The 14,873-nt window shown below is 33.4% G+C and overlaps 1 protein-coding gene across 1 annotated transcript in view; it reads right to left on the reverse strand.

Annotated features, from left to right (window-relative positions):
- The window catches only part of LOC138715732 (protein scarlet-like), a 68,945-nt gene that overhangs the window by 12,084 nt on the left and 41,988 nt on the right, over nucleotides 1-14,873 (reverse strand). Inside the window, exons 11-14 of the mRNA XM_069848789.1 lie at nucleotides 10,997-11,221; nucleotides 9,042-9,177; nucleotides 7,546-7,651; nucleotides 1,158-1,258 (exon numbers count right to left, since the gene is read on the reverse strand). Of these exons, the coding sequence (XP_069704890.1) occupies nucleotides 1,158-1,258; nucleotides 7,546-7,651; nucleotides 9,042-9,177; nucleotides 10,997-11,221 (568 nt within the window). The remainder of the gene's footprint in view (nucleotides 1-1,157; nucleotides 1,259-7,545; nucleotides 7,652-9,041; nucleotides 9,178-10,996; nucleotides 11,222-14,873) is intronic.

Consider the following 14,873-nt stretch of genomic DNA (forward strand, 5'->3'; position numbering starts at 1 on the left):
GGTGTTCCTTAGGTGACTTTGCAATATAAAACGAGCGACAATTTAGAAATGTTACAGATCTAATGTTTCCTTCTACATTTGTGTGTATAGTTACGTATCATGTTTCCTAATAAGTGGGAGTCCATAATACGCATAATATATTTTAAAATATATTCTATACAAACTATATTTAACTAGATGTAAACTTGAAGGCAATTTGTTGTGATATTTTTATGAATGGTTGTTACTTGACTTTTCGTCATTCACCCATATGAAGCCAGTTGTGTAGACGAATTTACCGACAGAGTCGTTGAGCAGGGTGCACCATAGGAGGCTAGTCTACGCTACACCCATGATAAGATGAGGTAAGAATGGCGAACCGGAGCTTCCAAAGAAAACCCCTGTGTTACCGGGATTACTGGCTTGCCCAACGCAAGTTATAAATTGGTGGTACGCCGGGAACCGATGTTGTGTTATTAGAGTGATAAAAGTATCGGCGATGTCTACAGTTATAATAATTGTCTATCTCATTACACGTTTTGTGCCTTTCGCAACAACTCATTTTTTCATCGCGTTTCTAATAAATTATATTCCCGTTTATAGTTTTTTACATTAATAGCTTACCTGCGGCAATCTTTCAGGGTGGTGCGCTCAAAATCAATACATTTAAGGAAAGGTTAAGAAGATGAGACTGAAAAAGTAATTGTAGGTGCAGTGTAATCATCTAAGTTGATATGTAATTAATTAAGTTGATATGTAATTAATTAAGTTGATATGTAATTAATTAAGATATGTAATTAAGTGTAGTTGGGTTTAATAGAAGTACTTATAAGTTAGATTTACTTTTGCTTATTGTAGGCATTATTATAGCATAGTTTTTATCTATTGTCCTAGGTTTATTGCATCTATTTAATTATAGTTAGAATTAGATTTATAATTTATTTATTATTTTTTTATCCTGCTATTATTGTAAATTTTATTTATATTTGTTGTAATGTTATTATTGTATATTATATATCACTTCCACCGGGTGTATATCCTACTGTAGTGTTTAATAAATAAATACATACACATACAAAAACATAGACATGAAATCATATATTGAGTACAAAAATAATAAGCTAAAACTTTTATATTTTTATTTATACATGTTTAAACGATTCATTATCGGTACTTACGTATGTTGTGAATGTGATTCCATTCCAAAATTGATATTGCTTCTGTCCCATAATAAAATGGAGACAAGTAACGCATCCATGACACTTGAGGTGGTAAAGCACTGTTTTAAAAAGAACGAAATAATTAGTCCATTTGTCAACCATTACACTTTCATACAATTAGAATGTAGTATTGTGTAAAAATAACTGAATATTGTATTTACATATTATCATTTTGAGATCAAATGGTGTTTATTTGGGTGTCTTTGGTCTGATTTATCTCTCTAAAAAACGAAACGCATCCTTAACGAAGAAACAACCAAGCAAACAGTACATAAAAAATTAAAATTTGTTCATAATAAGTAAAGGCTAGCTATGTTTCAAATAGTAGTATGTTCTATGTATGTAGAGTTATCTCCTGGTTGGTGTACAGCACCTTGGAAATGTTTTGTTGCTACTACTATTATTAATATTACTATTCGTACAGAGACATTATTATGACGTGAGGCGAGAAAACGGCGGGTCACTGGCGGTCTGCTCCCTGCGCGTTCTGCGTTGCGCGGGCTGTTAAAGTTGCGACATAGACTTAGTGTTGCCAACTGGACGAAAATTCCGTCAAAATTGACGGAATTTCGACGTAGCTGACGGGAAAAAAGTGACGGATTTTTTGGCGGAAATTAGATTTACATCGTATTTTGACATTTTTAACTGATGTAATTTTTAATTGTTTAATTTTTGGGAGATTTTGCTTTTTATTTGAACTGCCCTGCCTGTTCCAAACTATGTTTAAGAATCTTCTGTTTCAGATTTCCTCGTAATCAAGTTAGATGGTAACGAATTATTTTTTTAATCAGGATTGGTAAATAAGTTGTGTTAAAATTTGCTCTATAATATATATTTATTGGGTCTTATTTTTTTTTTTTTTAATTTTGACGGATTCTGACGGTTTTCCAGGTGTTGTATTGACGGGGATACAATTTATGTGTTGGCAACACTGGGCGTAGTAGATCCTCAGTCGCCATATGGCATTCGCGGTAGTCATAAGTCGTGTTACAGAAGTCTTGAGTCTTCAAGAGTTAGTGTATAAAGTTTAGTGATTATTGTGTATTTAGGTAATGTCTACCAACAAATTCTCATTGCGTGAACGAGTATATGTACGTTACGTACATAAAAGGCTGAAGATCGTGTGCGGAAAAAAATACGTAAATTTCGAATAAAGTTTCCAAACAAACCTGCACCTTCTGCCGAAACAATTAGAAGACTCGCTAAAAGATTTAAATAAACAGGCTCAGTGAACAATCTAGAATCAAACAGAAAAAGTGTTCTTACAGAAGAAAAATTAGTTTATCAAAAGATGTCAGTAGTGTGTGGCGACAAATGGGGGCCATTTTCAGCAACGACTGTGAGCATGGCAAGTCCAACTTATTGAACATTTATTGCTAGTATTGCTATGTATTATAAAAGTGCCGGAGAAATGGTTACGCGTTCACCGGGAACCACGCTAGCAGTGGGCCAGGAGTTACCCACCGTTTTCTCGCCTCACATCATAATGTCCCTGTAGTAAGCTAGTATTACTGCTGTCGCTATTGTTTTCTTAATAAGTCATTCATTAATTGAGGCGCTATGTACAATAACAGCTTAAGTTGAAAACCCAAATTTTGAAAAAAAAAAAAAATATATAATAATAATAATAATAATAATAATAATAATAATGTCAAAGTTTGAGAATAACGTAGAAATTTTATTTGTACTTATACTCGTATCATTTGTTTTGTGTAATATTTTAGACTGTATAAATTGTGGGGCGTTTTCACAAAACTCGTTATCTACATTTCTTTCGATTTTGAGGTTTTAACGTATCCTTATGTTTTTGGGTCAGGAGAATCCAATGGTGCTATCAGAATTAAGCTAAAGTTCGTAAATATATCAGTAAATTGATGTTGAAATAAAAGAGATTTTTCAAAACTCGGTATCTACATTTGGCGAATTTTTACAAAACTTGTTATCTACAAGACTTGGCATTAAATAAATGTTACATTAGTTATTTTTCACTTGGTGGCCACGCTGGCTAAATAATACTTTGTATACAGTTTCCTTTCACTGTTAGACCAGTTTGTACTGCTTCAGGATGCATTTAAATCTCAACATTCTGTAGACTGTTGCTCAGCAGAACAAGGTTAAATAATATTCAAGAAAAATGAGTGAATGTGTGTCACCCAGTGCAAGGGATTCCAAGAGGCGCAAGAGGCATTGAAGTGAACAAGAAATTCTACCTAAATATTAAAGGAATGTTGATTCTGGTGATTTACCGAATGTCACTTGTGTTCACGATCTTGACATCGAGAGCAAGCCCCGCGTGTGATTTATGTTAAAATGACTTGATACACTTCTGACAAAATTTTTATAACAATGATACAAAGTTGAAGCAGGATATGTTTCCAAACAAGTACATGACAGTTGCAAACCAGGGCTATAGGGCTTCTATAGCCCTGGTTGCAAATCCTGCAAGGCGAACTGTCACTAAAGAGGAGAAGAAGAGAAACAGATCTGTGACGATTTGCTACCATGTAACAGATGAAGATGTATCATGAGTTGAGGATAGATTACAACGTCTGGCTAGAAAATATATAATCAGAGGGCAAATTCCAAAAGAAAACCGTGGTGGTCGGCGAAAGAATGAAAGGGTTGAAGAGCAGACAGATCAGATTAAAAGAAACATTTTGAAATACAAATGTAGCGAGGCACACTATTCCCGACGAGATACCTGCTGTTCTTTTTTGTCACCGGAACTGAACTTGATTACGTGAGAACGATACGACAAGTGCATTCGATTTGGTGGTTTGAGATGTTCTTTGTCTAAATACAAGTATTTCAATGTAGGATTTGGTTATCTTGGGAGATCACAGACATCTGTTCTACATGTACACAGTTCTTACTGAAAATTAAAGCTTCCTCTGTTAGATTTAAAAAAATGGGAACAGTATTATAGGCTTCAAAAAATAAATGCCAATTTTTTTTTTCAAATATTAAAATCGACTATCAGTTTTGACTGCCAGCAAAACCAGACACTTCCCAAAAGTCCTGATATACAGGGTGTTTCATAATTCCTATTACAAACTTCTAGGAGTTGTAGAGGGGACTAAGTAGATGAAGTTTTGATTAGGAACCCATGTCCGGAAATGTATCGTTTCGATGAAAAATAAGTTTGAAGATCGAATCGATTTCACATAGCCTACTTCGCTACAAACAATGAAGATCTTCCTCCGACTCTACAGGTGTCTCATAAACAAGGTTCTTCATGTCGTCCCAAAGGAAAAAGTCGAGAGGAGTTAAATCTGGCGACCGTGATATCATGTTGGAACCATATTTGCTGACGTAGTGGCAGTGGCAAATCTTCACATAACTCTTCCAGTACCTCTTACAGGAAGGTCAAGTACCTGAGACCCGTTAGGCGGTGCGTGGAACTACTCTAGTAGTGCACACTGGCAAGAGCTCATTGTCTCTAGTGAAGAGGAAGATGTGAAATCGATTCGATCTTCAAACTTATTTTGGATCGAAACGATACATTTCCGGACATGGGTTAATAATCAAAATTTTATCTACTTAGTTCCCTCTACAACCCGTAGATGTATGTAATAGGAATTATGAAACACCCTGTATAAAGAAGGTAATGAAATATTTTGACATAAAGTAATAAAAGTATAGTATTATACCAGGATGTGTTGAAATGGTGCACACAGAATGACAATGACAACATCGATGCAGAATATCAGGAAGGAGCTCCATACTAGCTATATACTTCATACGTCAGTATTTGTGTTATCCTGTGATTGTTTCACAAAAAATTTGGACATCATTATCTAACAATAAAATGTGTGTATACTGTAAATAATATAATACTATTGAGAAACACTGATGCAGAGAAATGTAGAAAACCATTTATGCTTATTCATGGCTAAAGTGCAAATATTAATATGAAATGTAACATTTTCTAAAATTTTCATCTTCATTGTGTAATGACAAAGCATTTGTGTTACAATAAATATCAGTGCGACACATAATAGAACAAACATTTTGGATAAATTGATATAAACCTCATATTAAGGGAAGCAGATAACGAGTTTTGTAAAAATTCAATAAATTTGTTAATATATTCTAGGAAAATACAAATTCACAATTTTGTTTGAAATGTGTTTACCAATTCCATTCTAAGATTGCAATATATTATATTTTTTACGCATTAAATTTTCATCACGATATAGGCCTATTTTAAAAAACAGCTCTCCTGAAAAAACAGGTTTTTGTAGATAACGAGTTTTGTGAAAACGCCCCTCAATTATTCAAATCCAATATCAGTTATAATTTCAACACAACCCATTTTTAAATATTTGTAAATAAAGTATGGGAAACTTAAGTCGTTATTGCATAGAAAGTCTGAGACTTCTTAAATTGGATAACCTAGGCATTAAAACCAGTGGAAAAGTATTATTTCATTAACATACACGAACTTCATTGAATTAATAATAAGAAATAATAGTGCATTAAGGCTTCAGCTTATCAAAATAATACACAATAAGAAGTTTAGCCGGTAAGTCCTTACATTTTTATGGGAATATACTGCAAAAACAAAATAACATTTGTTTTAAATTTATAATAAGAAAAACAGAAGATGTATTACGAAAATCAGTTCAGAAACTATGCTACAGATGAAAACTCCTCTACTATGGTGTCAAATATTCCGATTCATGTTCATGATTTTTATCCAGAACTGGTTCAGAATTCGAAATATTTTGAAAATAACTTGCATTTTCTGGTTTCAAAGGTTTCAATAATGAATTGTATTTTTTCTTTGAATTTTAAGCCAGGACGAGGGGGATTTTTTAGATTAAGCCCTTCCTTTGGTGGTAGGCCTATATTATGTTCTACCGAAAACTGAATGGTTGGAAAACGGTATTGTAAGTACATGATACTGTCAAAGACCCTGATGTATTAAACATGAATGTAACATATTTTTGCATTCCGAATTTCGAATCCTTCGACTTAGCACAGCATTTCATGTAATGAACTTTCCTGCTATTCAGGGTCAATAAAATTAAATACGCTTTTACAGTCGATAGAGAAGACATAGAAGATTACAAAAATGGCATCGCCGGAATAACGACTTAAGTAGAGTTAAGCTGTTATTGCACCCAGAACCTCAATTGTAATTTATTACAATCTCGTTCATTTGTTCGCAACCAAAATGAGATGATGTTTGAATCCGAGCGACAGAATGCGGTTGAGCTTTTCGTGAAGAAAGTTAATGCCTCTTCATTCACATCCTTTCATTCTTCATTGAATATTCAAATACATTTCCTAACCATGCCATCAATCAAAGCATTTTAATTATAAATTTTGCATATCTGGCGATGAATTTAATTTGGTCGCACAAAAGTGCACAATATGAAATTACAGACCGTATATCAATCTGTCAACCATTAAATCGTCTTAGATGTGTTTGACGCATAGAACAATTATATACACGAGATTTTCACTAAATGGCATGTGTGGCTTTCCAATAGATGGAGTAGTGACTGTTCATGCTCCAAGAAGCAATCTGAACGATTAGAGAAAGATATGTGCTCGTACAGTATCTATGTTTAGCAATAAGACAAGCGCAATGCAAGTGCAGAAATTTTTTACTTCAGTGTAATCAGTTACTTCGCTTTCATCATTAGATACCTCTTCACAATCTTATCACAATAAACCTTTCATTTGCTAGAAACTAATGATGGGCAGAATGGAATGATTTTAAGAATCTAAAAATCTGTTCTCGAATAATATTAAGAATCGAATAATTTATACGAATAAAAGTTCTCGAATACTTTTGTCATTCGAATAAGTATTTGATTACTTACCGGAAGGTTTTCGCTTCTCGGTTCTCTTATCCAACATCCAGCATGACAGCGATAACGATACCAATGGCAGCAGTATATTTTGCAAGGACAGGAGTTTATATTTTTTTTATTCTAATCACATTCTGTCGCTATCTGCAACTTTCGATAAATATGTTTATTTCTGGGTTCCGTAATTAGACGAGAGAAAGAAAGAAAAGAGAGGTGAGACAGAGAGAGAGGGAGACGATCTGGAGCAGCAAGTCTACTGCACGCAACTACCTCATGTTTGTGGGCAAGATTAGCCGAATGTATACAAATGATGAGCAATCGGTGTTCTCATTCATCGCTTCCCGCAGCAGCTATCATCTGAACAAAGTATTCGAATACTTGTTCATGATTCGAGATATATCTCGAGAACTTACAAGAATCGAATAATTCGTATTTTTTTACTCGATTACTCCTATCACTGCTAGAAAGATTTCATAAGTAGGCTTACCTATTGTACAAATTATACAACATGATTGATACCATACCTTAGTTGCAAAAAGAGGCCAGAGAATGTCAAACCAAAGACATCTAATGGTGCAGACAGCAAGATTATTGTTGAAACAGATTCAAATGCAGCAGACATCATACAACCTGTGAAACATGGAGTAGATAAGAATAAGAATAATAACTTTATTTCAGAAGTGCACATTTTGTGATTGTGGAGTGTGGTTTGTATTGTATTTATTTTTAACTGCGACTTGACGTATGCTAGGTGGCAGTATCACATAATCTAATACGAAAGACATTTACATAATTTTTACAACAGTATCAGTAACAAAAATGTTCTTCCAATATCAATTTACCTGAATTCAATAAAGATCACATGAACGGAATAATTTAAAATTTCATTAATCTCCATAATTCGTCCACTCTTCAAGAGCCATTCGTGATTCCAGATATCTCTGGCAACTTCAAGACTTGCCTGCAGTTAATCATAACACATATCCCATTTTGTATTTTAGTGTCATAGTTTTCGTGTTGTGAAGTTAAAAAGAATATAATGTCTTTTATTGATAAAAGGGACAGGATCAGCAGGTTAAAGTAAAGGTATCCTCTTTATATGCCACAAAGCCCAATAGTAGCATTGGAGTGGAGCTTCATCGTTGAGTGATCTCGGTGCCAAAATGAGGTGAAGTGGGCCAACGCCTCGAGTGTGGGCAGCACTATGCTTCGACCGTCTTTTACCTCCGGGAAAGACTCGGTACTCAATTTGACAGGAGGCTGAGTGAATCCCGGAGCCGTTCTGAAAGTTTCTGATATCAATAAAATCCTGACACTACCCGAGATTGAACTCAGGACTTTCCAGTCCATAGCCAGTTGGTCCACCAACTGAGCTCCCTGGTCGTCATTGACGTAGGTGTACTAATTAAAAAAAAACGAAATATTATATGTAACGAATATACTAATGTCGTTATTACTCGTACATATAACGTTATACCAAAATACCACTACAATGGTTCTTGAAGTTTTCTCCTCCATTCTTTATATTGCAGCCTACACCAACTTATTACTTGAAAAAATAATGAATTTCCTCTGACGATTACATTATTTTTAAATACCACATGTTGTTTTCCTAATATTTAACGACGAACTATCAACTGCGTGGTTGTCTAGTTGGAATTGGTAATAACGAGATGAGTCAAAAGATTCGCCAAGGATTCATTTGATACTAGCTTTACAATCGAGAAAAATAATTTCGGAGTAAATCCAACCAGAAATCAGTACAAGTGAGATTTTAATCCACGTCCGAGCGCGGTCTTGGTTCAGGAGGCCAGTTTCTTACCCCTGATAATATACGCCGGTAGCCTACATGCTATTAAAACAATTTGTTTCCCAACCAAATATTAGACTTATGTTAATAACCTAAACAAACTCATATAATATGCTATAAAATTAGTAGCGTTTCACTCTCTATCTCCCTGTATGTTTGTGTGTTTGTGTACATACATTTGTTTCGCTTCATTCACAATAATTAACCTACCATAAGCTGTGGCAGATATGGCTGATAACGTAACTGGAACACAAAGCATTAGAAATCCAAAAGCGCCTCCATCTAGATCGGCAATCCAGAATATAATCCCTGTATATATTACAGAACCCAAAATTGTTTGAGGAAGCTGGAAAGGTAACAAAAAAAAAGTGCTAAATAAATTAAGCTAAAATAATAAAAATAAGTTTGTAACCCTTGAAAAATGTACGGAGTAAATATATGTTATGATTAATTTTATTTGACATGTAGAATCAAAGAATAAAGAGAAAAAAACGAGGGAACAAGGAAAGACAGGAAAAGGAAAAAATAAATTTAAGAAAAAAGAAAATGAAGAAGCAAATAAAGAATGGAAAGAACGGACAAAAAAAAATGACTTAAAGAAAAAAAGAAAAAAGAAAAGGAAAGAAATAATAAAACAAATGTGTTAGGAGAGGATTATTTATCGTCTGATTTCCGGATGCAAAGGAAGTGAATAAAATCCGTACCTGATTACTTTCATTATTTGTCTTCACAAGAATGTAGCTTACTACCTCTATATGAAACATATCATCAAGGAATAGAGATTGAAACCACATGCCACTATACCACTCAGTAGACTATCACATAGTTACCTAATTATTTGCAAATGACATAGAGTTTATAGAATCTTCGGTTGATTTCCATCAAACTGCAGGAAATTTCAATGTGAAAATTTCAATTGATAATTCTACAGTAACCCTTCGCAGCTCAAATTTAATTTTTTATATTTTTCATATCATGGAACATAACAAACTTGGATCTTTTTTTTTTTTTTTTTTTAATTTTAACTCCGCACACAATTTTAAACACAGATGACTCTATGTAGGCCTATCCTCAAGGGGTTGGTTGCATAGTGGAACATCTGTGCTATAATTGTAGAGAAAGAAAGAAAACTGTGGTTCTTCTGAACAACCACTAAGCTGCAAAGGAATAATGGATTTTTTTTTCAGGAAAAGAACCAGTCCGCAGCAAAATTTGTATTAATAATACATTATTGGAGCAAGCATAATCATTTAATTATGTTGGATACCAAATCACATATGAAGAAGAAAAAGATCTCAATTAAAACTACGAAATTTAACAGAGCTCTGGGGACTATTAATAGAATATTTAAACCAACCTTGGTACAGAAACACATGCTCACTAGAATTTACAAAACATTGGCCAGACCTATTACGTTATGGCAGTGGGGCCTGTACCGTAGTATTGATATACAGAGATTACAGTAACTGCGACAGACATGAAATATATGAGACTTACATTAGGACACACAAAAATGAACCACATGAGAAATTGTAACATGAAGGACCTACAGGTTGAACCATTCGTAGATTACCTACAACATTATAGGTAAAAGTGGAAGTTACATGTAAACAGAATGGTTCTGTCTAGAACTCGCGCCAAATGTTGAATATTTCTGTGAGCAAGAGACCGTTAAAATGTCAACAAGAGACCGTAACGGGCCATTAGGCCCGATACATGGAAGGGATGATGATGATTTACCTTTACAAACTATGCTTTGACATACTTGTGCTTGCATAAAGTGCTAATACTGACAATGAGTGAACAAATTCTCCCCGGCCTGAAAGCGATAACACTGCTATCCCACACAGGCATAGCGTAAGTGGAAGTCTCAGCCAAAGTCACGGCTCATATCATTCCGACAAGAAGGTGGATAGTTTAAGAAACTTCTTTCATAATTTGGATGAGTAAATTAAGTTTTAACTGCTTACATTTAATAGTAATTTATATTAAGAACATGTGGCTTGTCGAATCAGCGATACTGCACTATCTCCACCATGTACAAACGTGTCCGTGGATAGCCAAAGTTGCCATTTTCCGGTCGGGAGATTTATTCATCCATTACAATAGTAAATGAAAAAGAGAATAATAATTTTATATCAGAGATTAATGTAGAAAACACTCACCAATACTGTTACTTTAGCTAAATAGTAAGGAGCTGAGTTGTAAAGGCTGTTACTGATTTCTCTCAATAAGATAGGTATCTCTTGTGGGAAGAGGTTCGTGACACTGTATGAAAATGTGAATATAGTCTCTGTAATTGTGAAGTACAGGAGAGCTTGTAGATTTTTAATTCTCTTTTGATCCAACTCAGTGCTGATGTACGGCAGTGATATCAACAATGCAATGATCTGAAAATATTTCATAGAGATTCAACAGTTAATAGATTCGAACGGAATTTCTTCCGGGCGTTTCTGCGTTTTCCGCGATTTGTCCCCACACTTATCTCTTAATGTTAATTTTATATTTTAATATAAGCTTAGGACAATCCTAGAATTAAAAAAATCGAAGTTTATCATTGTTATTATTGGGATCGTGATGATCGTGGTGGTGGTGGTGGTGGTGGTGGTGGTGGTGGTGGTGGTGGTGGTGGTGGTGGTGGTGGTGGTGGTGGTGGTGGTGGTGGTGGTGGCGGTGGTGGTGGTGGCGGTGGTGGTGAAGTTTCATTGTAATAACAAATACAGAAAATTTAAAGAATATCAACGTACTTTATAAATAGTACTTTATAATTGAAGAATGTGGGCTCAAAACGCGTTAACTCCATTTTTATGAAAGGCCTGGGCTAGTTTTTTAATCCACTGTTCTACGGACTGAGTGAGTTTAAGTGATATACACAATAACAGAAACTTTTAGAAAAGGATCGACGTTGTTATAGAAGAATACGATCTTAAAATATGACAGAGGTCTCAAACATAATCATATATATGTATAAATCATAAAAATGGTCAAATAGAGTGAGTGAGTTTCGGGATTAAACTCTTCAATTGTCCGTTTCGTTCATTTGAGCTTCACAGACCATGGACAAATTTGTCTGTTTAGGATTTAAAAGATTAATACATGTTGAATCTTTCGTACACTACTTTTAACACTTGAATATAACTAATTGATTAAATGGCGATCAAATTCTCAACACACAGATCAATTTCAGAACACACACACTATTTGACACAACTCTTCATCACACGAACGCACCCACACAACAGGCAGCGAAGTTGAGATGGCGCCGAGACACAGAAGGCTCTGAGGATGGTGTCAAGTAGCACCGAAACAGCTGTAAGCCGCACATGCCTACATAATTAACACGAGTAAGATCGCCATTTAATCAATTATTTAGATTAATACAATTGAAGACAGGTATTCTAACATCAAAAAGAAACTTAAAATGCATTATTAAAACTATAATTAAAGGATATATTACTGGAACATATTATAAAGTAATAGTAATGGAATTACATGAAAAGATTTCAAGTGCAATTATTGTCAAAAACGTAAATTTCAAAATAATATATTAGTAGGCCTACTAGCAAAGAACTAAACGATGAAGCCTTATTGGTACCATCGTCGAAAAGAAAAATCTTGTATTTCACAATAGTTTTTATTCAAAGAATCAACAGACTCAAGTCATGATAATACCAGTAATTATAAAATAAAATTTATCAGACTACCAGGAGCTCGTAATTTAAGGATTTTTGAAGAGAATTTAAAATATATACCTACGGTTTTAATCATAGCTATCTCTAGGCATAACTTTATAAAGAGGAACAAAAAAGTATGATGTTACAGAAACTGTAAAAGCTGTAAAAGAATTTATTTGCAAAGATTATTCAACAGTGAGTTCAAAATAGCGAGACTCTACAACTTTCTGCTGTAAAACCAGATGTAAAAATAATATATAGGCTTAGAAAACAAAACACCTTCATGCCACTGAACAGAATCATTGACATACTAATTTTCACGTACTTGTTAATTATTTAAACCAACAAAAATATAATACATTATGTATCTTCATGAAATGATTGCTTTTTATTTTTTAAATTCTTATAAAATGCCATAGTATTGATTATAGCAAATCTGTAATTTCAATATAATTTAAAATGTAATATTTAAATTTTGGAGTAAAACCACTTCAATAAATATAGAATAATAATAGTAATAGTAATAATAATAATAATAATAATAATAATAATAATAATCATCATCATCATCATCATCCATAGCGCTACAGCCTTGATCGGGCCTCGGCTTCCTTAAGAATTCTTCTCCATCGGTCTCGATCTTTAGCTACCGTCCTCCAGTTCTTCACTCCAAGCCTCTTAAATAATAATAATAATAATAATAATAATAATAATAATAATAATATCATAATTAGAAAATAAATAAATAGCCTAAATGTTCAACGGTTACACTAGGGTTGCCAAATTTGTTTTAGAAAAAAGGAAGATTTTTTACAAAAAAATAAGCAAGATGTATGCAAACTTCCTATGATTTAGTAGCATATACGAGTAATACGAGTAAAATTAATTCTTTATTGTTTAAGGCAGGCATGGGCATAACAGAGTGGAGGTAAATGTGATCCAGTTCACCCCTTCTACAATATTTCCGACGTGTTTACAGCACATGAACTTGGCTTTTCTTCCGCTTAGGAATGTACAAAACTAATGCGGCATGTCATTACAATAAATATTTGAAATCAAGTCAAGTGTAGGCATTCATACGGTCACTATGGCTTAGCACTCATTTTAAATAATCACTTATAAGCTCTAGACCGTCTATACTGTTTCGTTAGGACGAGTCTGTCTATATTAGAATGAATACTATTACTGCATAAACATAAAGCATTTACGAGATGATAGGTTGTTAGACGTGTACGCGTAATATTATTTATCAGGTTCATTTTAGAAAAAAAAATGTTAGCCGACATAAGCGGATTAAAATCGAAATTACGTAAACTTGTCATTAGGTAATAATTAATACAATTCCTTGCTGGTTTTACTCGATATTTGAAAAAGGGTATTGTTCTCTATGACTCGTCTATGTGTTGGAAATGCGATAAATTAACAGAACTGTATTTTCAACTAGTAGCGATTGTGGGTTGACTTTTCCATTAACAAATTTTTCATTGTAGATTCTTGAAAACGTTCTCACTTTTTTATTCTGCATAACAAATTATATTAAAATAGCACATTAGTTTATTGCATGTAATAACTATTTTATTAATATAAACCATTTTTAACAATCCCATTTTCAACTCTTACCTCATAAGCTTATGTTTGCCAAAATCCTTCTTGTGTTCAACATCAAAGTGCCGTCTGATATTAGCCTATGTTTTATATAAATCTCAACTGAACAGTTGACGCATTGAAGTTTACCTTTTTTATTATTATTTTTGAGTATGCAGAAACGAGTATAACTCACATGTAGGGGCTGTACAAGAACACATACTTATATTGCACAATGTAATTTAAGAAGTCATGAAACTACAGTCTGTGGATAACATACAATATCTCAAGAATTAAAGAAAGAAACCAAATAAGAACAGTAAGATAACATAAAGTTTTGGGCAGAAAGAAGAAGTAGTTTGAAACCATGAACTAAATAAATCAACTGAGAATTAATATAAATAATCTTCCCAAAAACGTCTTTTTAAACAATTCTTAAAACACTGGGAATTTTGCAAAAACTTTGTTTTCTAAAGGAAGTTGGTTAAAAGTTATTAAGAGATGCTTAATCCCTTTCGTTTCGTAAGTTACTGAGCCATGCTGAGAAAAAAAAGAGATTTTATTTATTTGAATAAATATGTATATCTTTATTAAACTGAAATACTGTATAACATTGTTATGTATTAAATTGTTAATAACTTTTTATGTCTACATGAAAATAGCAGCACCTAATTTGATAATTAATTCAACTGGTAGAACGAAAGAAAATTGATATAGTTATTTCACTGGAGTTAAATAATGAAAACCTAATATATTTCTTAAACCTCTATTTTGACTAATTTGT

Source organism: Periplaneta americana, chromosome 15 (genome assembly GCF_040183065.1).
Source record: "Periplaneta americana isolate PAMFEO1 chromosome 15, P.americana_PAMFEO1_priV1, whole genome shotgun sequence".
In the NCBI taxonomy this organism is placed as follows: domain Eukaryota; kingdom Metazoa; phylum Arthropoda; class Insecta; order Blattodea; family Blattidae; genus Periplaneta; species Periplaneta americana.